We start from the raw sequence: 24,055 nt of genomic DNA, 5'->3' as shown, positions 1-24,055 counted from the left end.
TCCACATTACTCTGGTTTGGATTCCCTTTGGCTGCACCAATACTGTTTTGAGCCAGAGGTTTCCAAACTTTAGTCATTGAAGGTTCAACTTTTTACCATATTGAAGGACCCCTTAGACTATTATTTACTGGATATTTGTCTTTAGACCAATTCACATTTTCTATCTTCACTATGTATTTAAGCTTCATCCTAAACGATGGAGTTGGTGAAGTAAAAGTGATGTCCTAGTTCCAATTTTCTAAAAGATATTAAAATAAACATGTAACTGTAAAAAATGTAAATTTCATCCACGAATCACTTGTGCACCACAGATGATAAATCAACACACTTTGGGAAATTCTTTCTGAAGCTCTCAGGCTGCCGCATTTCCTCCAGGAGCTCACATCTTCTTGATTTAGGCTTTGATTCCTTCCCATCTTATTCATTTAGCAAGCAAAATATTTGGTGGGTATGATTCATTCTCTTTTGCCTGCCTCTGATGGCATGGCTCAGTGACAAGGACAGAAGATACCACAGCCAGCAAGGAAGACACCGTGCCTTCCCGATGGTGTTCACAGAATAACCGGCGGGAAAGGCAATAAACAGATATGCAAGATAATTACAGATTGTGCCTAGAGTGATGAGGAAATAAGCCAAATAAACCATTTCAGAGAGTGACACCGTGCCTTCCTGATGGGGTTCACAGTCTAACTGTGAGGAAAGGCAATAGATAAACAGATACACAAGATAATTACAGATTGTGCTTAGAGTGATGAGGAAATAAGCCACTTCAGAGAGTGACATTTGGAAGTCGTGACATTCTAACTGAGACCTGAGCATGAGAAGGATTGAGCCACAGGAAGAGTCAGGGTAAAGTGATCCCGGCAGAAAGAACAGCAAAGCCCTAGAGACAGAAAGGGAAAGGATTGAGGGATTCCAGAGTGTCTCCTAGTTCATCTTGCTGGGTTTTGCAAATGCCTTTCAGAACTGATGTGCAGAGCTGGACCACTCCACACCAGAGCCTAGAAAACAATTCACATGTGTATAGTTTAGGCAGGCCTTGAACCTGCGGGAGTATTAGTGACCCAACAACCATCCAACAATTAGTGACCCGACATGTGGCTTTAGGCACATCCGAGACATGAATTATATGTTGGCAGCTAACTTCCCAGTGCACGGCCCTTGCTCCCTCCATGATGAGAAAGCCAACTCCTGCTCACCCCTTGCAATCGTGGAGCTTGATGTATCCTGATACAAGGACAACATTCAGGAGTCAGAATGGAAAGCATTCCTATCACTGGTTAATTTCTTCCAGGGAGGCGACAGATGTTGGCTCCAACCACTGCAGTTGGATCGCCTCCCACTACCCACTAGGGGGCGCTGCTATGCTGCAAGAAGTGGGGCAAGCTTGCGGAACTCATCCCTGCAAAACCGTTAATACCCCCGGAGACTCTGGAGTGTGAGGTTGTAAAGCTTGGTGTTAACAAACAAAATAAACTCACTGACTCATGTAGTTGTTGGCTGGGGAGTTTGCAGATGCCTGGGAAGCATTCAGATCTGGTGGGAAAGGATGAGGGTGCAGATGGTCGGAGGGCGGGGACTCCGTGGGCAATTTAGGCAGGAGGCAGAGGAGGTTTCAAGCAGGGAAGCTGGCACCAGGAGACAGCTGGGTTGACCCTCTCCGTCCTCGTTCTAGTGCTGGGCAGGATAGAAAACGTTATGTGCTTGTTAGCAGGATATTGAGGGCGTTACATTCTCATGATTCCTATGTTGTTCTCTGTGGAATGCGATGCAAGGTCACCTACTGAGAATGGCTGGAAAGGGCAGGCTTTGGTCAGCTGCAGAAAATGGAAATGGTCTGAAATAGTCATGCAGAGTGAGAGAGCCAGTCATCCAGAGACACAGGGTGAACTGTGGTGTGTGCTAAAGGCCCCTGAATTTGTCTGTTCTCATGCTGCTAATAAAGACATACCCAAGACTGAGTAATTTGTAAAGCAAAGAGGTTTAATAGACTCACATTCAGCATGGCTGAGGAGGCTTCACAATTGTGGAGAAAGGTGAAGGAAGAGCAAAGGCACATCTTACATGGCAACAGGCAAGAGAAACAGGGCACATGCAAGGGAATTTCCCTATCAGATCTCGTGAGACTTATTCTCTACCATGAGAACAGCATGGGAAAGACCCACCTTCACGATTTAATTCCTCCTACCAGGTCCCTCCCGTGACACATGAGAGCTACAATTCAAGATTTGGGTGGGGACACAGCCAAACCATATCATCCCCCTTTGTGTTGGCAATCAGGTATCTGGAGTGGAACCAACCTGCTATTTCAGGTGTTCTCCAGCAGTGGCTCTGCCCCTTGGGGTGCAAGTATAGAGAGAGGGCAGTCAGTTGCTCCTGTCTCCCAGTTTTGCCTCTAGAAGCTTCTTGTACAGGTTCCTGGCCCTTTTCAAGGGTCTCCAGCAGGTACTCAGGGATGATCTGTCATTCTCTCTGGAGGTGGTGGCTCCAAAATGTCCATGTGGGGTAAGGGGTAGGAGTGGCCCCGTCAGATGAAGGTAGAAAGCTTATCTGGTAGTTGGCATGCATGCTGTCTCATGGCATGCATGAACTCTGACTAACGGAGACTAGAGGGGGATAAAGATTCCTTTGGCCTCCACTTGGTGTATCACTGTCCCCATGTACCATTTTGTTTCCTGTATGCTAACGTCACTGAGGAACATCTCACAAGAGCAAGCTGACTCAGGCTAGAAGCTACAAAGTAGAGCCTAGCTAGAGATAGGTGCTGAGCTGCTCCCCACAGCTCTGACCAGGAATAAAGGGAGCTGTGGTGTGTCCTGAGCTGGCTGGGACAGACGTCAGAAGGAAGCGTGAGAGATCGCCAGTTGAATTTGGTTATAGATTAGACGTGGGTGTTGCTGGGGTAACTGGCAAACAGTAGGGCCATGAATAGAGACACGAGAAGTGGTAAGTTGAGGAGAAATAACTGAAGTGTGTATGGAGAAAGAATGGTCAGTGGGCAGGAGAGGGGGCTGGGAAGAGAAAGAATGTGTTCCCAAAGAAAGAAAAACAAGTTTCCACAAGCAGGAAGTGGGCAAGCGCTTCAGAGACCACAGAAAAGTGAAATGAGCCGAAAATCCAAGTGGAGTTGGCATGTAGAGTTGTGCTCAGAGAGAACCGCTTCAGGGGTGGGAGGAGATGGAGCAAGAAGTGGACGAATGTGAGGTGAGGAAGTGAAGACATGGAGCTTGATTTCATGAACTCTGGCTGGGATGAAAAGGAGATATACGGGACTGTCACAGGAGCAGGTGAAGGGATAAATGGCTGGCTCTTTGAAAATGAAAAAGACTTGAACTAAAGAGGGAAATCAAGTGCAGAAAGAGGAACCTGCTAATGGATGGCCACGGTGCATTACACTTTATATGGGATTCTCGCAGCTTAGACCTCACAACAGCCAGGTGAAGTCAGCATTATCATAATCTACGTGTTGCAGGTGAAGAAACTAACACAAAAGTCACATGGCCAGGAAAAGGAAAAGCCGGGACTCCAATCCAGGCTTTCTGAATTCAAGTCATCCACAGTTTTTCCTCCAACATCAATTAGCTGATTCTGATTAATGCAATAAATATTCATTGGCTATGTATGTCCTTTGTACCAGTATTGCCAGTGCTGCCTTAAGACCTTGCAATTCAATGGATGGTCCAAGGAGCAGCAAGTCAGCCTCACTGTGGAGCCTGCTAGAAATGTATACTCTTAGCATCCCCTCCCTAGACCTGCTGAATCAGAATCTGCATTTCAACAAGACCCCCACACCTGATTCAAATGCACATTAAAGTTTGAGAGGCACAAGCTTATGGGGTCCACTCCCAGGAAGAGGGAGGGCAGGGAGAGGAGCTAAGCCCAGACCACAGAAGAAGAGATATCCTGGGAGTTACCTCCAGATAGTGTCCCACGGTCAGCTGCAGATGGGGACAGAGAAATTGAAGTCCAGTTGCCTGGAAACTTATCAGAGCTGTACAGGCAGCAGCAAAAACATTCCTTCAACACCCACGATCACCGATCACCGTTCCTCCTTTCCAAGTGAGCTTCTTGAGAAAGGAGCTATACATTTTCACCTTCCATATCCTTCCTTCCCACCCACACCTCAGCCACTCCAGACATGTTTCCTCCCCCTCACTCCACAGTAGAGGCTTTCTTCATCCTAAATAATACCAATGGAGACTTTCAAAAATAGCTTTTCATTAGCTAGTTTTTTTAAATGACAAAAAATACATGCTCATGGCAAAGAGAAAAATAAACCCAACTGCAAAAAGCTAAAGGTGAAAATAAAGTCCCATTCTACACTACAATCCAGCCCAGATGCCCCAAGGTTACTTTTCAGAGATAATGACTGTTATATGTATTGTGTATCCTCTTAGAAGAGGACTATGCCTCTATACACTAGCACATGTATGTATATTTTGTATGTAAATAGGGACATATTAAACTTACTGTACTGTAACCTGTTTTTGTCACTTAGTACACTGACTCCTTTCTGTGTCGATATTTGTAGATCCACCTCATTTCTTCACAGCCAGATCATAATCTATCATATAGCCTCACCATGATTTACGTAAGCAGCCTCCTACTAATAGACACGTGGGTTGTTTCTGCTCTTTCTTTATTACAATGTTGCAGTAGCTAAGCTAATGTTAGCTGCGATAACTAACAACACCCTAGAAAAAGTGTGTTTCCTGCTTAGATGATAGTCCATCCTATAAGATTTGGAATCAAAGAGACCTGGGTCCTGTCACTTGCTAACCACAAAAAAATGGGCATGCAACAGTCGTCAGCCATACACGTTGCCATCAGGGAACAACCCTGCCCTCCAGGAACAACCTATGCAGGTGACCTTGGGAGAGGCCTCCCCATCTCCACCACAAATGCTGCAATCAACACCTGATACATGAGTCTTTACGTACCTGTGCAAATAAATTTCCAGGAATGGAATTGCTGGGTTGAAGGGTGTGTGCATTTTACATTTTGCTAGATAATATCTAATTACCTTCCTAAAGACTGCATCAATGTAGATGCCTACCAAAATTAGGAGAGTGTTAGTTCTTCACGTTCTTGCCATCATAATTGTTAGTTTTAAAAAATATTTTTTCCAGCCTCACAGGTGAATAATACTATCTCATCATGATTTTAGTTTAGATTTCCTTAATTTTACAGACATTGAGTATGTTTTCATATGTTTATTTTCTATTCATGGCTCTTTATTAACTCTTTTCTCATGCCTATGATCCTTTCTTCTATTGGCTGGTTCTCCTTTACTTATTGATTTGCAATATGTCTGAAAAAATATATAAAATATAAAAGATATGAAATCAGGTCTTTGTGTTTACAGGGTAGGTGCTGCAGACACTTTTCCAATTAGTCATTTTCCTTTTATTTATGGCATTTTTCTATTCCAGGGACTTACATTTTTTTTTTTTTACGAAGTCTAACTTTTCAATCTTTTCCTTCATGATTTTTGTCTCATGCCTAGAAAGGCTGTCCTCATGCCAAGATTCATTTTTATATTCTCACGTTTTCTTCTTGTGCAAGAGTCACACTTGAATCTAGACTCTGCAAACCGGTTGTGTTGCTTTGCTGATTCACTTTAGCTCTCTGTGTCCTAGTTTCCTCAGTACAAAAACTGGAATCGTGTGAGTGCCCACTCTGTAGGGTTATTGTGAAGATCAGATGAGATGATTTAGAACAGCACGTGGCCCACAGTCACTGCACAATAAGTGTCAGCTATTACCTTGTTTATGTCCAGGGCGCCAACGGCCACGTGTATGGCTGATGACTGTTGCATGTCCATATTTTATGGTTAGCAAGTGACAAGACTCAGTTCTCTTTGAGTCCAAGTCCTGTACTCATGTCCAGCCATTAAAGTAGCCAGTAGCTGAAAGTGGGGATGATGACTGTCACATCTCTATATTGGCAATGCTTAGTCCTGTGCCTGGCATGCAGTAGTATATTCATTCATGAGGCAAGTGTTTGCTGGGCACCTACTATACACCGGGGATACAAAGATAAGTGAGGTACAGTCTCTTTCCTCAATGGTCCTCTATATGGTCATACCATGTGAGAAGGATCCCTTAGTAGTCTCCACTTGTCACACAGCAGGATTTGGAATAAATTCCACAATACATAAGGGACGGATAAAGGAATAGGCTTTACTGGGATCACAGTATAAGAGGCAGAAGGACAGCATTACTCTTTCTTCTCACCATGTCATTGAGGGGACTGCCAGGGCCTGGACCTGCTGTGGTTTCTGCCCCAGGGATGGAGGGACTCTGCCTGTCCACCTTTATCAACTTCCCTCTTATAGTGCAGGGATCACAGCAGCCTTGTCAGTTGGGGAATAATCAAACAGCCGGCTGATCGGATTTAGATGCCAGCTGTTTACAGGAGTTATCTGGGACAGCCAGCTGCCCAGCACCTGAATACCTGAGGACCTGTGAGAAACTGGGTTCAGGGTTAACCTCTCCTGCCAGAGGAAGAAAGCTACCACTTCTCATAGGAAGCCAAGTTTAGGTGCAGTTCCTCACACTAGGAAAAGGGGACCCTGCCCTCTCCTGTCCCAGTTGGTCCTCAAAGCTGTTAACTCTTTGAGGAAAGAGACTGCATCTCACTTATCTCTGTATTCCCAGCATAGAGTAGGTGCTCAATAAACGGTTGTCTCATGAAAGAATCCATGGTTACGTATGAGCAGAGAACTAGGTATTGTCAATATAGAGATGCCACAGTCAGGATCCCTGCCTTCGGGGACATGGAATTTTAGAGGGATAATAGACTCAGAAAATACATCAAAAATGGGTTATATCTATAGGGGGTACCATGGAATCACAAGAGTGAAAAAACACCTAACTTCTCCAGAAAGGGAGAAATGATAAGGGCACAGGGAAGGCTTCATGGTGGAGGTGACGATGAGCTGAGAGATGAAGTTTTGCCAGGCAGGTTAAGGAGGGGTTCATGCAAAGGGTACAACAGGTCAAAGTCCCCTTAGCATGAAAAATACAGTTTTTGGAGGAGTACAGACTGGCTTCGAATAATCTAGACTAGCCAGAGCCCAGGAGGGGCCACGGAAGAGCCACAGAAATCATGGGGAAGACTTTATCTTGTGAGCAGTGAGAATGGTCACTGGAGTTTGAGCTGAGACTTAGTGGTCTGCTCCAGGGTCACATAAGTGTAAGGATTTGGGGCTGTGGACTTGGAAGAAATGGTCCCAAGATATGAGAGGGGGCTCATGGCTACACTTAACTAGACGAGGATAAATGGCTACAGGTGCTGGGCCTGACGCCTGGCTCAGTGTGTGGGGGTTTAGCAGGTTTAGTTTTAAGAACAGTTTCTTGCAATAAGGCCTTTTCCCTCCTCTTCCGCTCTTAATTATCCCTCCGGAGACTGCGATGATTTTCAAGGAGCCTGGTTGCCCAGTTAAGAGCTAATAAATCACCACAGGCCTCCAGGCAGCCAAGTCTTCCAGAACACATACAAAGAGTGTACAAATTTAGCAGAAAATGAAATCTTCCAGAGAATCCTATCAGTAATAATCAGTGGTGTGCCGGTTCTGTAAGTTTCCGACGACGGCGCAACATCAGGCAGGTTCCCATGCGCTCACACATGCAAGGAAGTCCCTTGGGTAGACAGTGGGTTCCAAGGGAGCTGTCATGTGTTACACTGGGTAGCCCCGTATGGGTCAAAGATCTAATTTCCAGAGAGCCTCAGGATGGGAGGAGAGTACTTGGGTTTTTTTTTTTCTTTTTTTTGGAAGGGGCTATAGGAAATCTGTGCTGTTTCCCTTAGGGTGAAAGTGTATAGACTTTTATGGCATGAGAAAGAGGGACACATCTCCACCAGTACAAACAATACGATCCTGCCTCATTATTCCCAGATTAAAGCCTTGTCTTTATGTTATTTTTTCCCTTCTGCAAGTATTTTCTGAACCCTTACTAAGTGCCAGCCTTTGTCTAGGTACAGAGAATACAGCAGTGAATAATATAGACAACAATCTTCACTCTCAAAATTTACAATCTACCGGGCCAGGCACAGTGGCTCATGCCTGTAATTTTCAGCACTTTGGGAGGCTGAGGTGGGTGGATCACCTAAGGTCAGGGGTTGGAAAACAGCCTGACTAACATGGCCAAAAAAACCCTGACTTTACTAAAAATACAAAAATTAGCTGGGCGTGGTGGTGTGTCCCTGTAATCCCAGCTACTTGGGAGGCTGAGGCAGGAAAATAGCTTGCGTCTGGGAGGTGGAGGTTGGAGTGAGCAGAGATCATGGATCATGCCATTGCACTCCAGCCTGGGCTACAGAACGAGACTCTGTCTCAAAAAAAAAAAAAAAAAAATTTTACAATCTACTGAGCCATGGGATGGGTGTTATGCAAATAAACATAAAATATATTAGGTAGTAATGAGTGTGCCTATGTTACTTATGAGAATACCTTTTGTTAAGGTTGTATATCTCAAGCTTCTCTGACCGTAGGCATCATGGGGGGAGCTTATTTAAAATGTGTGTTCATGAACTGCACCCCAAACCTACTGAACTTGGAATGTACAGAAGAGGGACCTGGGAATTTTTTCTTCAAGATGCACCAGTTAATTCTCATGAGCAACTGTATTAAGGAACACGTGGCTAAAGGTAGGTGCAGTCTGCCACAGTGCTTCTTAGCACTGGTGGCCCACTGGAATCATCTGGAGAGCCTTAAAATTGCAGGTACCTGGGCCACCTGCCCAGAGTTTCTGATTTAATTAGTTGGATGTGGGACCCAGACATTTGCATTGCTCCAAAACCCCCTCAAGTGGTCCTGGCATGCAGCCTAACTTCACCACCCTTTCACCACCAGCCACAGGGATGGGGACAGTGGACAAGTGGCCAAACAGAAACGGCATGAGATGTTCCCTTTAAATCTCATTCTACCTTCCTACATTTGGAAGGTTTGGTGGAAGCAGAGCTTGGACACCCCCTCAGTCGTGAGCCAGAGCCCCTGTGGGTACAATGAAATCTTAAACACAACAGAAAAATTCCCTCCAGGACTAGCTGCCCAAGACCAGAATGCTAAAAAGGGCTGAGCTTTATAAATCAGCACTGACAGCTTCTGAGGACTCAAGGGCCACTTCTCAATGGGCACCTACCTCTGACGTTGGATCTTTGATCCATTTATTGAGCACCTATGGTATGCCAGGTATTATGTGAGGCAAAAATGAATAAGAAATGTGCAAGCTGATGAGGATCTGTTGGTATAAATGAATGCATAACTAACAATTCCCACACAGGGGGATGAGGGTGCTAATAGGCTGTTATACAAAATGCCATGAGGTTACAAAGAAGTGTTTACAGAGGGTGTGTGTGACTTTTGGTTTGGACTTGGAAATGTGCGTAGGCATTCAACAGGGCAAGAGGGACAAGTAAGGTGAACCAGAGTCTTATAAATCATTCTTATAAAGACACTTGCACACATATGTTTACTGCAGCACTGTTCACAATAGCAAAGACTTGGAACCAACCCAAATGCCCATCAATGATAGACTGGATAAAGAAAATATGGCACATGTACACCATGGAATACTATGCAACCATAAAGAAGGATGAGTTCATGTCCTTTGCAGGGACATGAGTAAAGCTGGAAACCATTATTCTCAGCAAAGTGACACAAGAACAGAAAACCAAACACCACAAGTTCTCACTCATAGGCGGGTGTTGAACAATGAGAACACATGGACACAGGGAGGGGAACATCATACATAGGGGCCTGTTGGGGGATGGGGGGCTAGGGGAGGGATATCAGGGGATGGGGGTATAGGGGAGGTAAACCATTAGGAATACCTAATGTATTTCGGTATTTCTAAATACATTGAATGCAGCAACCACCATGGCATGTGTATACCTATGTAGCAAACCTGTACATTCTGCACATGTACCCCCGAACTTAAAGTACAATAAAAAATAAAAATAAGACATGGCAAGTGCAAAACACATGTGAAAGGGCAGGTTTATGTTTGGTGAGTGGATTTTATGTTCAGCACGGCATGAGCACCAGGATACCAAGGAAGTGGCAGGAAATTAATTCTAGGCAGGTAGGCAAGGGCCTCAAATGCCCAGCCAAAGAATATAGACCTTATTCAAAAGGATCACTGATGCCTGGCATAACTCAATTTATAGAAAGCTTAGAATCCATGATTGGATTCCCTAGTGGATGTGAAATGTAGAATGAGTTGAAAAGAGAAAAAAGAATAGGAGCATCAAGGGCAGAGAGCAATCCGTGGTCTGAGGAAGAGTTGACAAGGCCTGCGGCTATGCTGATGGACTAAGTGGGGAGGCTGGAGACTTCAGAAGGTCGGGAGGTAAAACTTACAAGAATGAAAGACTTACAAGTTTGAAGTGAGGAAGAGTTAAGAATGATTCTGAAGTTTTCCTGCTTTCATGATGATATTTGCAAAAGCTGGCAAAAGAGAGAAACAAATCTGGGGAGGAAAATGTTTAATTGTTGAAGTGAGGTATCCAGTCCATAGACAGGCCTTCCAGTTAGGAGCATAGGAAGGCTTTAAGTTGGAGCAGCAGTTACAGATTTGTGTGTCAGCATCTCTTAGGTGATGGTTAAAGGCTGAAGGAGGAATTAGGTCATCCAGGAGGATCACATAGAATGAAAGAAGTGGGCCCCGGTGCAGTGGCTGACACCTGTGATCCCAGCACTTTGGGAGGCTGAGGTGGATGGATTGCTTGAGCCCAGGAGTTCAAGACCAGCCTGGGCAACATGGCGAAACCTTGTCTCTACTAAAAATACAAAAAATTAGCCAGGCACCTGTGGTCTCAGCTACTTGGGGAGCTGAGCGGGAAGGATTGCTTGAGCCTGGGAGGTTGAGGCTTCAGTGAGCTGAGATTGTGCCACTGCACTCCAGCCTGGGAGACAGAGTGGGATCCTGTCTCAAAAAAAAAAATCAAACCAAAACAAAACAAAACCAGAATGAGAGAAGTGGAAGGTAGGCCACTGAGAAGATCCAGAATGGTTTGGGGAGAGTTAGGAATTTGCAAAGGGGATGAGGGCTTCAAGGCGTAAATGGATTAGATAGGTTGTTGGCTTCATTTAAACCTCAAAAATATTCATGGAGACCTTACTTGTGCCATGGATTGTGTCAGACTCTGGAACTATAGCTGCAAATAAGATACACCCCGCCCTGCCCTCGTGGAATTTACAATCAAATTGTTGAGTGTCGCTTCAATAGACAATAAGAGTCTCAGTCCATTTGCTTTTACTAATAACAGATTACCTGAAACTGGGTCGTTTATAAAGAAAATGAATTTATTTCTTACAGTTATCAAGGCTGAGAAGTCCAAGGTCAAGAGGCCCCATCTGGTGAGGGCCTTCTTGCTGTTGGGGACTCTCTGTAGAGTCCAGAGTCAGCACAGGGCATTACATGACAAGGTTGGGTGTGCTAACCTTGGTAGTTCGGATCGCTCATCCTTTGCTTATAAATACACCAGTTCCACTCCCATGATAAACCACTAATTCATTAATGCATTAATGCTTTAATTAATTAATTCATGAATAGATTAATCTATTCATAAAAGCAGAGCCTTCATGACCCAATCACCTCTTAAAGTCCCTATCTCCCAATGCCAGCACATTGAGGATTAAATTTCAACATGAGTTTTGGAGGGGAAAAATATTCAAACCATAGCCAGGGGCCAGGCTGTAAAAGATAAGATAAAATTCTTGGATTGAAAGCAACAAAAACCAACTCTAACTAATTTAAAATAGTAGAAACTTACTGGAAGGATGTGTAGTAACTCACAGAATCCAGAAGAAAGGGGAAGAACCAGGTCTCAGAAAGGGCAAAAACCTAGATAGCTGCGGGGATTTGACAACAGAAACGAAAGAGGATTCTCTTCCAGGGTTTTATATCTGGATAAGCTCTATTTCCAATCTTTATGACACATTTTTAGTCTTTGTAACACCATGGGTTCTTAATAGCCTAACTTTGGACATGCACCCCCACCCTTGGCCCACCAAGATTTTGTCCAAAGCAGGAGTGGTAGTCCTCAGAGAAAAATCTGGGGCTGTTACCAGATATAGGGAAAATAGCTCCTGAACAAGTTAAAATAACAGATGGGAGGAAAGTCCAAACAATGAGCTAGATTATTCTTGCAGTAACTTTTGCAGAGCTACATAGAACACAAAGGAGGCGGAAGCTTAAAAGGGTTGCAGGGTGAGAGAAAAGTTCAGCTGTTTGCTAGCAGCTGGAAACAAGTAAGCAAAATTTAAACAGTGACATAAAGAAGAAAGATGATACCCAAGACAAAATCTAATCTCTCCCTCCTCCAATGTGCACAGGGTATGGGAATGTATACATGGTAGCTTTGCACATTATCGTCACATAGGACGCCAGCACTCTATTCCAGTGACCCAAGGAGAAGTAAATATGCAAGGGCGTTTTTGGTGGGATCGAGAACATTTAAAGTACCCAGGAGCCCTTTGACTTGTGGCATGACTATGGCAATACTGTTGGCAGTCTGATTCTTTTACCTTCTTCAGTATTTGCCGTTTGGTTTTGCAACTGATAACACCAATTAGAAATTAGAAGGGTGGGCCGGCTGTGGGGGCTTAGGCCTGTAATCCCAGAACTTTGAGAGACCAAGGTGGTTGGATTACCTGAGGTCAAGAGTTCAAGACCAGCCTGACCAACATGGTGAAACGCCGCCTCTACTAAATACATAAAATTAGCCAGGTGTGGAGGTGCGTGCCTGTAATCCCAGCTACTTGGGAGGCTGAGGCAGGAGAATCATTTGAACCTGGAAGGCTTGCAGTGAGCGGAGATTGTGCCATTGCACTCCAGCCTGGACAAGAGCAAAACTCCAAGAAAAGAAAGAAAGAAAGAAAGAAAGAAAGAAAGAAAGAAAGAAAGAAAGAAAGAAAGAAAGAAAGAAAGAAAGAAAGAAAGAAAGAAAGAAAGAAAGAAAGAAAGGAAGGAAGGAAGGAAGGAAGGAAGGAAGGAAGAAAGAAAGAAAGGAAGGAAGGAAGGAAGGAAGAAAGGAAGGAAGGAAGGAAGAAAGAGAAAGAAAAGAAAGAAAGAAAAGAAAGGAAGGAAGGAAGGGAGGAAAGGAGGGAGAGAAAGAGAGAAAGAGAGAGAGGGAGGGAGAGAGAGAGAGGGAGGGAAGAAAGGAGGGAAGAAATTAGAAGGGTGGAGCTTCACTTTCGTGCACAGATGGGGGAATAATGTGATACTTTGGAGATCACTGGATTTGGTCAGCATTTTCAAAACTGGTAACAAAAAGAGATGTTAATTGGTGCTTCACAGCTCTAGTCAAATAAGCTTAGAAAATCTGTCCTCAATTCCTTCTTGGATATTCTTTAGTGTATTGAAGGATATTGCAAAGGAATCTGTTTAATGGCAAGTCAAGTCAATTTCCTTGTGCTGGGGAAGACCTTTATTTCAATAGCCCCTGTAGAGTTTGGGAAGTCTTCAACACAGTTTAAATGCACTGTCACACTTATGTAATTTCATCTATTACTGTCATACAGGCCAACACCTAATTACCATATATGCTACAGTCTCAATACAATGTAGCAGACCAGCAGGAGGGGCTCAGGATGGCTGCACATAAGGATCAGCTTTGCGATGGAGGAGAGGCAGGTTGAAGGAGTTGAGGAGTTAGGTTGAAAGCTTATGCCTTTCTAGTGTCATGGGAGACTAGTTGCATGTTTAGGGTGGATGACAGGACTCAGGCTGGGAGTGTGTGGTGAGAATTGGAAACATTTACTATGAAAAATGATGGAAAGGGCCTGAAAAGACAAATATAGGATTATTGAGCAGTATTGAGGATTCAGTAGAAGGTAGACTCCATAGACATATTAAGCATCTACTTGTAAGTGCCAGCAATTTTCTCCACTACTATTTGGCAATGTAGAGACGGAACTGGAAAGGATAGAAGGCTGGAAGGATGCATTATTGGAGACTGAGGAGAGCCACTAGAACGGGAAAATTGATGAGGATGAAGATGAGGCTATTGAAATGACTGTTCATTGGATCCAGGGAAGCTATGAAATAAAGTGAAATCAAGAGGATCCCAGATGAATCTGAAAATGGGTATAACAAGCTTGAGACTGGGGAAATGGTAGAAAGGAACAAGGCTGTAATCTGCAGTTTCCTGTGGCTGTCATAACAAGTGACTGCAAATAAGGTGGCTTAAGACAACAGAAATGTAGCCAAGTGTGGTGGCTCACGCCTGTAATCCCAGCACTTTGGGAGGCAGAGGCGGGTGGATTGCCTGAAGTCAGGAATTTGAGACCAGCCTGGAGAACATGGTGAAACCCCATCTCTACTAAAAATACAAAAATTAGCCAGGTGTGGTGACAGGAGCCTTGTAGTACCTGAGTAGGAGGCTAAGGCAGAAGAATCCCTGAATCCAGGAGGTGGCAGGTTGCAGTGAGCCAAGATTATGCCATTGCACTCCAGCCTGGGGGGAGAAGAGTGCGACTTCATCTCAAAAAAAAAAAAAAAAAAAAAAAAAAGAAGAAAGAAAAGAAAAAGAAAAAGAAATGCTTATTTCACAGTTCTAGGGGATAGAAGTCTGAGATTAAATAGTTAGCATGGGCAGTTCCTCCTGATTACTCTAAGAAGAATGTGCTCTGTGCCTCTCTCCCAGCTTCTGGTGGCTGCTGGTGGCAGTCCTAGGTGTTCATGGCTTGTAGATATCTTACTTCACACTCTGCCTTTGTCTTCAGGTCACCTTATTCCCTGTGTGACTCTTCTTCCCTTCCCTTACAAGGACACTGGCCACTGGGCTTAAGGCCCACCCTAATCCAGGACAATTTCATCTGCACATCCTTAACTTAATTACATCTACAAAGACCCTTTTGCCAAATAGGTCATGTTCAAAGGTTGAGGGTGCGCTGGGCATGGTGGCTCACACCTGTAATCCCAGCACTTTGGGAGGCCAGGCAGATCTCTTGAGCCCTGGAGTTCAAGACCAGGCAACATGGTGAAACCCTGTCTCTACAGAAAATGCAATAATTAGCTAGGAGTGGTGGTAAGTGCCTGTAGTCCCAGCTACCTGGAAGTTCTGAGGTGGGAAGATCACCTAAGTCAGGGGAGATTGAGGCTGCAGTGAGCCTGATGGCACCACTGTACTGCTGCCTGGGTAACACTGTGAGACTCTGTCACGAAAAAGAAAGAAAACAAAAGAAAAGAAAGAAGGAAGGAAGGAAGGAAGAAAGGAAGGAAGGAAGGAAGGAAGGAAAGAAAGAAGGAAGGAAGGAAGGGACATCCCAAAAAGAAAGAGAGAGAGAAAGAAAAAAAGAAAAAGAAAGAAAGAGGAAGGAAGGAAGGGAGGGAGGGAGGAAGGAAGAAACGAACGATCGAACGAACGAATGAACGAACTTACTTCTTGGGTAGTTCTAATGTGCAGCCAGGATTAAGAAAAAATGCAGGTAAGGGTAAATGATGACCTTCATCATGAAGTAGTGACTGGGAACCAGGGTTGCTCCCCTCCATCAAGGCCTAAACAAGATGCACCTGGGAAAGAGACTTCAGCACTTTCTCGCAAATCCCTTCAGGTCTCAAGCAGAGCCAGGAAATTCAAAAATAAGGAAAAGAGAGGTTATATTGCCTGGCTTCTGACTGAGGTCCCAACCAGCCTGGAGTTCTGTTCTTGTTCAAGCCTACACAAAGGATATATTTCAAATGGTTTTCAGCAGGAGAAGACGTCAGAACTCATATCTAAAACAGTTGCTATTCCTGCAAGACAAGACTTTTTCCCCCAAAAAAGATTTTCTTAATATATGTGGAGAAATATCTTTTGCCAGAACAATATTCAGTGGCTTACGTTGTAATTTTTGAACATGTAATAAACGCATTAAAATTTTCAAGCAGTTTAAAAGGTTATACAATTAAAAGTAATTTTTAGACAGGTGCAGTGGCAGGTGCCTGTGGTCCCAGCACTTTGAGAAACCAAGGTAGAAGGATCACTTGAAGCCTGGAGTTTGAGACCAGCCAGGGCAATGTATTGAGACTCTATCTCTACAAAAATTACAAATAATAAGCCAGGCCTGGTGGCTCACACCTGTAATCCAAGCTGCTCAGGAGGCTGAGGCAGGAGGATCACTTGAGCCCGGGAGTTCAAGACTAACCTGGGCAGCATAGTGAGACCCCCATCTCTACAAAAAAATTTTTAAAAATCAGCCAGGAGTAATGGCATGAGCTTGTAGTCCCAGCTACTTGAGAGGTCAATAGAGCCCAGGAGTTCAAGGCTTCAGTGAGCCATGATGGTAACTCCGCACTGCACCATCAGTGATAGAGTGAGAACCTGTCTCTCTAAAAAAATTAAAAAGTAATTCTCACGTATCCCCCATCTTCTAATTCTGCACTCATCTCGAGTGTGTTCCCTAGAAGCAACTGCTTTTATTGGTTCCTATGTATCCTTCCTAAGATATACAAGCTGTATCTTGCCTGTTTTCATTTAACACTATATGTTGGAAATCATTGTATATTAATGTATACAGATCTACCTAACCCTATTAATTGGCTATTCCACAATTTATCTAGCTCACAATGATGGAGGTTTAGATTGTTTCCAGTCTTAAGCAAACAGGTTAAAGATTAAATAAGAAAAAAAGCCTATAATCCCAGCACTTTAGGAGGTTGAGGTGAGAGGAATGCTCAAAGCCAGGTGTTCGAGATTAGCCTGGCAACTCAATGGTGAGACCCTGCTCTATTAAAAAAAAAAAAATGGAAAAACTTAGCCAGGCATGGTGGTGCACACCTGTAGTCCCAGCTACTTAGGAGGCTAAGGTGGGAAGATAGCCTGAGCCCAGGAGTTAGGGGCTGCAGTGAGCTGTGACTGCACCACTGCACTCCACCCTGGGCAACAGAGTGAGACCCTGTCTCAAAAAGAAAAGAAAAATCAACAAGATTCAAAGTGGGTCCCTCACCAGGTGAGAGCTTTGAATGGAACAAAGGAGAGGAAGGGGATGCCACAGGTCCCTGGGTGGAGGGGCTGATGTCACTGGGCCTGAGGCCTGGCCCCAGGGAAACCTGCTTATAATGTGTTCCTTCTGCCCACACAGGAGCCTGATGCCCAGGACCCTCGAGAGCCAGATCACGCTCGAGAAGACACCCAGCTACTTTGTCACTCAAGAGGCTCCTCGACGCATCTTCAATATGTCCCGAGACACCAAGCTGATTGTGGTGGTGCGGAACCCTGTGACCCGTGCCATCTCTGATTACACCCAGACCCTCTCCAAGAAGCCAGACATCCCGACCTTTGAGGGCCTCTCCTTCCGCAACCGTACCCTAGGGCTGGTGGACGTGTCCTGGAATGCCATCCGCATTGGCATGTACGTGCTGCACCTGGAGAGCTGGCTGCAGTACTTCCCGCTGGCTCAGATTCACTTCGTCAGTGGTGAGCGGCTCATCACCGACCCGGCTGGCGAGATGGGGCGAGTCCAGGACTTCCTGGGCATTAAGAGATTCATCACGGACAAGCACTTCTATTTCAACAAGACCAAAGGATTCCCTTGCTTGAAAAAAACAGAATCGAGCCTCCTGCCTCGATGTCTGGGCAAATCAAAAGGGAGAACTCATGTACAGATTGATCCTGAGGTGATAGACCAGCTCCGGGAATTTTATAGACCTTATAATATCAAATTTTATGAAACTGTTGGGCAGGACTTTAGGTGGGAATAAGCCCACAGAGGAAAGGGCTCTCAAGGGTTCTGCCCATCTCTTCCATGAGATTTGCTCCCAGACCCTCTGATCTTCTCCCTCCAACAAACCTTGGCTCTAGCCCCCTTTCCCACCTTGAGTTGCATCATCTTGGAACCGGGCAGCCCAGCTAAAGCCAAGAGACCAGAAGGTCCCTGCCACTAGCTCTCAGCCTGCTCAAGCAAAGTTGATCTGCTCCTGGCATGTCCAGTAAATTCCAGAATCATTCTCCTTTCTGCCCACAAGAGGCCTTGGGGAATTGCTTTAAGAGTGAATGTTCCAATGGTGATAGATATTATAAGCGATGATGGTTCTGTTGCTATGAACACAGCAGCTGGTCCCTGTCATTGTCCACCCAGGAGTGGCCTTGTTAATTCCAAATGGCATGTATCTTCCCTCTGAGCTTCATTTCTTCAAGATGCCCTGGGTAGTGGGATGGGAGACCATCCTCAGTCCTCCTCAGACCTTAGCAACTCATTCAGAGATTGCAAAGCTGAAGGCACCACCCTGGCCACTCCTGGGAGACAGATCCTTTGGTGATGAAATGAACTAGTGACTTCAGAGCCTGTGGTCTCAACGGTGCTTGAAGGACACTGTCTCTGAAAACCACTTTGTGATTCTCCCTGCTCCCTGTGGACAAAAGCACATAATTCTGCTGTTACGGGTACTTTGCTCATGCGAGCTTTCATGTTCAGCATGCAATGGAATCATGCTTGTCCATGTGAAATAAATATAGCTCTCTCGTGTCCTTAATGCTGGGCTTTTCCCTGTAAGCTGGGTCTGCAGCACAGTTTATTCATTCAGTTTCTCCCAGTGCAAGAAGGCAGCTAGTGCTGGGGGTGGTCTGGGGGTCAGGGAGGAGGCCAAGGACTACATGGGGCAGAGGCAAGGCAGTGGAGATGGGGAAAGAGGTTCTTGATGGCAGAAGCTGGCAGAAAGATCATGTGAGATCTATGGAGACATCCTTTATCTGAAACATAAGTCTGTGTTCATTCTCTGCTTAGAAATTTTAGAACAGAAGTGCCACACTGAAGGTCCGAGGGTTGATGGGGCATCAGATATCTTTTTGCTTGGCCAGCATGATATTTTGAAATAACTGTCAACAGTTAGAAAGTGGGAGCATTCATATGTAAAAAGTATGTATTTCCAGCTTCTTAGAAAAAAAAAAGAGAGAGAGAGAGAGACTTGGCTACACTGAGCCTGCCCCACAGCATGGCAACAACTGGCTTCTGCCTTTGGATGGGGCTTGCACGCCCCAGTTTTACAGCTCCCATGTAGGTACCCTCCCTTGCTGATTTGTGTCATTTGTCAGGCTCCTGTAGGCATTTGGGTTCCCAGCCCTGCCTTCATTGTGTCTCAAAACCTCCAGTAAAGCCCAAATCCCCCATCATGGCGCCCAAGATGACCCCAACTTACAGTTTCTCCTTTACCCTCTGCTCCAGCCTCACAGAACAATGTGCCTTTTCTTGAGTCTTTCAAGTCCCCTTACCTATTCCCATGCCATTTCCTTCACCTGGAATGCTTTCCCTGACACGTTTCCAGCTAATGGAAACCCGTGCTCCCAGTAAGACTTCACTCAAGTGTTGTTTTCTAGATATTTGTGAAGCCTTCTCCAGCTAAGCTATCTGCTCACTCTTCTGTTCACTTGGGAGCTTGTACATGACTCAATGGCAGCTTTTATCACACTAGATTATAATTATTTGTATAAATGTCTGCCTCCACCATAAACCATGAACTCCTTGAGAGTCAAGACTGTGCCTTGCTAAGATATAGTAGGCACATAGCAGATGTTTGATGGTTGAATGTGTGAGAGGGTGGATGGATGTTGGAGGTCTGGAACTGTGGATGAGGATGTTTCAAGGAACTGCATTTCTGGGGGATGCTTCCCAGATAGCTCCATGTATCCATAGGAAACAAAGGATTGCTGAACATCTGGGGACCGCTTGGACCTTATGTGTTCTGTCAGGCACAGTAGAAGCTCCCTGAAAATCAGATATACTTGTAAGGGTAGAATACACTAACGCATAAGACAATAATTCTGCATCTTGGCCTATCTTCCTTACCCAAGCATCTTACAGGGAATCAAATCACTGGACCCATGGCACCAAGAAATCATTTCTGCAGGTCTGCCTCTCCGTGCTTCCCCTGTGGATCTGGAGAAGTGACAGGGTGGAAGCCATTCCTGCTTGGAAACTGGGGCCCTGACCCTCTGGTGATCAGAAGAAGGGTGGATTGTATATGGGCATTAATTAATTGCCCTTATACATTTCCCTTCCAAAAGGGTATTTGGTGTTCGGTGACTCTGAGCCACATAGGAGCCAAAGCCATATCCAATTGGAGACAGAAGTGCATTGAGACACAAAGGAATCGCCTAAGAGTCAATGAAAATTTGCTTGTTTATTCTGATTGGGAAGAGTTCAGTCAGAATTGATGAAACTTTTGAATTTTGTGCGCATAAATGCAGTTTTATTCCTTTGCGTGACAAGCACTCTCAGATTGCCCAGACTAAGTAAATTTCAAGTATTAATTAATAGGTATGAGTCTCTTGTAATTAGCATCTCAATCATTGTATGCAAATGGAAGATGCTTAAAAATCCTAGTTTAAATGAGTAAAATCTGGAGTACATGAATCTGCTCAGCAAACTCTGATTTTTTAATCCAGTGCAAATGGACCTTTTACCCAGGCTGCTCCAGGGCAAACTCGCACAAGTTCCAAATGAGTACGCTTTAAATAGATGAAGTTTGAATGTTCAATCTGAAATAAAAAGGCTCCTCAGGGTGTGTGTGTGTGTGTGTGTGTGTGTGTGTGTGTGTGTGTGTGTGTGTTTGGTTAGGTTGCTGAAACAGAGACACGAAAAGGCAATGTCTTAAAAGACTGAAGTGTATTTCTCTCTCACTAACAGCCCAGAGTGGACGGCAGTTCTGTGACACCAGAGAATGGAGACCCTTGCATCCTACTATATCTGCATTCCACTCAGCAAGAGGAGGGTGTAGAAATAAATGAAGACTATCCAAAAGAGAACAAGCAGAGGTCATTGATTCAGAGCTTGCTCTAGCAAGGAGTCTTACATTTGGCAGAAACTCACAACCTTACAGAACAGTGGGAAAGCTTCATAGTGGAAAAGAGAGAAGGTGTCAGGAGTGCCTCACTGGAGGTAGTTGGCATAGGAAAGCTGCAAGTGGGCTCATTAGAAGTGGGCCATCTGGCTGGGTGCAGCAGCTCACACCTGTATCCCAGCGCTTTGGAAGGCTGAGGCTGGCAGATCCCTTGAGCCTAGGAGTTTGAGACCAGCCTAGGCAACATGACAAAACCCTGTTTCTACAAAAAAAAAAAAAAAAAAAAGAGCCTGGCATTGTGCCACGCTCCTGTAATTCCAGCTACCTGGGAGGCTGAGGCGAGATGATTACTGGAGCCCAGGGAGGTCGAGGCTGCAGTGAGCTGTGATCACATCACTGCACTGTAGCCTGGACATCTAAAAAAAGCAAGCAAACAAACAAAAAACCCAAGGCGTCTTACGTGATAAATTCATAGTCATATGTGACTTTCTGTAGTTAGTCCTGAGTTAGAATTAGGGACAAAAAATAGAGGAGCCGGCAGTTATTGACCAGGTCTTGCTCATTCTGGGCCAGTTGCTGCAGGGGTTGTGGTCTGGCTTCCCAAGCTGGTTGCTGAAGAGGTTGTGGGTCAGAGTTCTATTGCCATTGTTTGTTGGTCCATTAAGTCTCTTAGAAGCAAAAAGGGGCACAGGAAGAACATGCCTCTTCCATTTGAGGTTGCAACATAATTTCTGCTCACAGCAACTTCATACTGTGAATGGTGCCTCCTATAGTTGTGCAAAGGTAGTGGTACCACCTTGACTTACATCCTCCTGGGTAGAACGTAGTTATTTGGTCACACTTAGATATGAGGGACGCTGGGAAATGTAATCTTTAATTTGGGTGTTACTATGCTCAGCTAAAATTAGGATATTCTACAAAAGAAGGGGAGAACAGATATTGAGGGATATGTAGCTGTCTTGCCACAGAACCTTATCCACATAGCAAAGCCTCCAGGTATTTCTGGTTCTCTCTGTGGCTTTGTGTCAATACGTGAGTATGCTTCTCCACACATATTAGAATGTGTCTGTACCTGTTTAAGTCCCTGCTTTCTTTCCTCTGCCTCTGTCTAAGGACAATATGGTATAGAAGCAACCACAACTTGCTCAGATCCAATAGGTCTGAGTTTGAGTCCCACCTCTGTTATTTCCTGGCTATATGACCTTAGGGAAATGATTTAACTTCTTTGAGCCAATTTTATCATCATTAAATTGGGACATAAATTTGTACCCAAGGTAAGGGGTTTGTGGTGAAGGTAAGTGAGAAAACACTTGCCTTCCACATAGTAGGCACTCCATTCATATTCCCTTTATTCCTGGCAGTGGAACCCACCAGAGCTCCGATACTCCTGTTGGCTGAGATCAGCTGCAGCTCTAATAGAACTACAGAACTGCTCATAGCAATTTCCTTCATCCTATAAATGGGTGAATTAAGTCACTTTCCCAACCTAGGATCAAGTGGCTCAGTCTAAATGCTGGGCTCCAGATATCTCTGGCCAAACAAACCCAGTACCTATACCCCTAGAGTAAGGTGCTCGCTCACTCTGATTTTCCCAGGACAGATCCAGTTTATTCCTATTGTCCTGGCATAATTATCAACATTGCCTCTTTTACTCTCAACCGTGTCACACTTGGGATGGTAAATCTCCGGGTATCCTTATTGTCCCTGAACTCTGACACCAGCTTATTCATCCTAAAGGGCTAATCCTCAAGATTTCATGTTCATCTCTTTCTTATCGTCCAGTCCTCAGCTCAAATATCCACTCTAAACTTTCCCTTCATCTTCCCAGTCACTCTCAATATTGTAATTCTTTTTTTTTTTTTCTGAGATGGAGTGTAGTGGCGCGATCTCGCCTCACTGCAACCACATCCACCTCTTGGGTTCAAGCAATTCTTCTGCCTCAGCCTCCTAAGTAGCTGGGATTACAGGCTCCTGCCACCATGCCTCGTTAATTTTTGTATTTTTAGTAGAGATGAGGTTTCACCCACCACGTTGGTCAGGCTGGTCTTGAACTCCTGACCTTGTGATCTGCCCTCCTCAGCCTCCCAAAGTGCTGGGAATACAGGCGTGAGCCACTGCGCCCAGCTCAATTTTGTAGTTTTTGTAAGTCTATTATAGTACTTATCACTATCTGACATTATATATTAATTTACTTGTTTGGAATTTGTTTCCTCTAGAGGTCTGGGAGCTACATGAGGGTGGAACTATGCCCATGTTTTCCAGCATAGTGCCTGACATACATGAGTACTTAATAATTATTTGAGTAAACAAATGAACTTCTGGGGCTCTCTAACCTGAATGTTAGCTTTTTTGACCCTGTTTTTCAGCTCTATCTTCTGCCTGAGATCCCTCAGGTCTCTTGTGATCTTCATCGCCATCATTTGCCTTTGTGAGAGTTAGAAAAAGGCACTCCTCATTGGCAGATAAACGAGAAAAGGTGCATCTTTGGAATGGACACTGCATTTTGAGTATACAGCACAGTGAATGGAGTACGGATTGGATATCAGCACCCACTCGGCCCTCAACCCCCAGCTGGTATCCTTTTTCTTTTTTGAGAAAGAGTCTTGCTTTGTTGCCAGGTTGGAGTACAGAGGTGCAATCTCGGCTCACTCAGCAACCTCTAACTCCCAGGTTCAAGTGATTCTCCTGCCTCAGCCTCCTGAGTAGCTGGGACTACAGCTGCATGCCACCATACCCAGCTAATTTTTTGTATTTTTAGTAGAGATGGGGTTTTGCTGTGTTAGCCAGGATGGTCTTGATCTCCTGACCTACCTCATGACCTGCCTTCCTCAGCCTCCCAAAGTGCTGGGATTATAGGCGTGAGCCATCACACCCGGCCAAGCTGGCATCTTTTTGTAAGGCACAAACTGCAGTCCTGCATGGCAGCCCTGTCTTCAATTCCTCCCCATTCACTGGGATTTCACGTACCTAAATGCTCCAGAAATTCTGAGATACTTCTGCCTTTGGACATCCAAGACTCTATTTTTCTAGCTCTGCCTTTCAGGAGCTTCTCCAGCTCTGCTGGTATCACGATCCTTAGTGATTCCTCATACTTCACATTTAGGGTTTTTTTGGTATACACATGTATGTCTCTCCATGGATGCATGCTTATGCATGGGTTTGTGTCTTCTTGTATGTATGTGTCTATTTCATCCTCATAAACGTATATTAACTCTCAAAACTATTGAACAAGAATTTACTGAATGTATGCAAAAGGGAAGTACAGACATAATGACAACTAACATTTA

At 44.7% G+C, this 24,055-nt stretch overlaps 1 protein-coding gene across 1 annotated transcript in view; it reads left to right on the top strand.

The window, feature by feature from the left end:
- The window catches only part of HS3ST2 (heparan sulfate-glucosamine 3-sulfotransferase 2), a 103,100-nt gene extending 84,474 nt beyond the window's left edge, over window positions 1-18,626 (top strand). Inside the window, exon 2 of the mRNA XM_003930186.3 lies at window positions 17,075-18,626. Within this exon, the coding sequence (XP_003930235.1) occupies window positions 17,075-17,693 (619 nt within the window). The 3' untranslated portion in view covers window positions 17,694-18,626. The remainder of the gene's footprint in view (window positions 1-17,074) is intronic.
- The last annotated feature ends 5,429 nt before the right edge of the window (window positions 18,627-24,055 follow it).

Source organism: Saimiri boliviensis, chromosome 12 (genome assembly GCF_048565385.1).
Source record: "Saimiri boliviensis isolate mSaiBol1 chromosome 12, mSaiBol1.pri, whole genome shotgun sequence".
In the NCBI taxonomy this organism is placed as follows: Eukaryota; Metazoa; Chordata; class Mammalia; order Primates; family Cebidae; genus Saimiri; species Saimiri boliviensis.
Note: the sequence above shows the minus strand (reverse complement) of the source record. Positions and strands in the feature narration are given on the sequence as shown.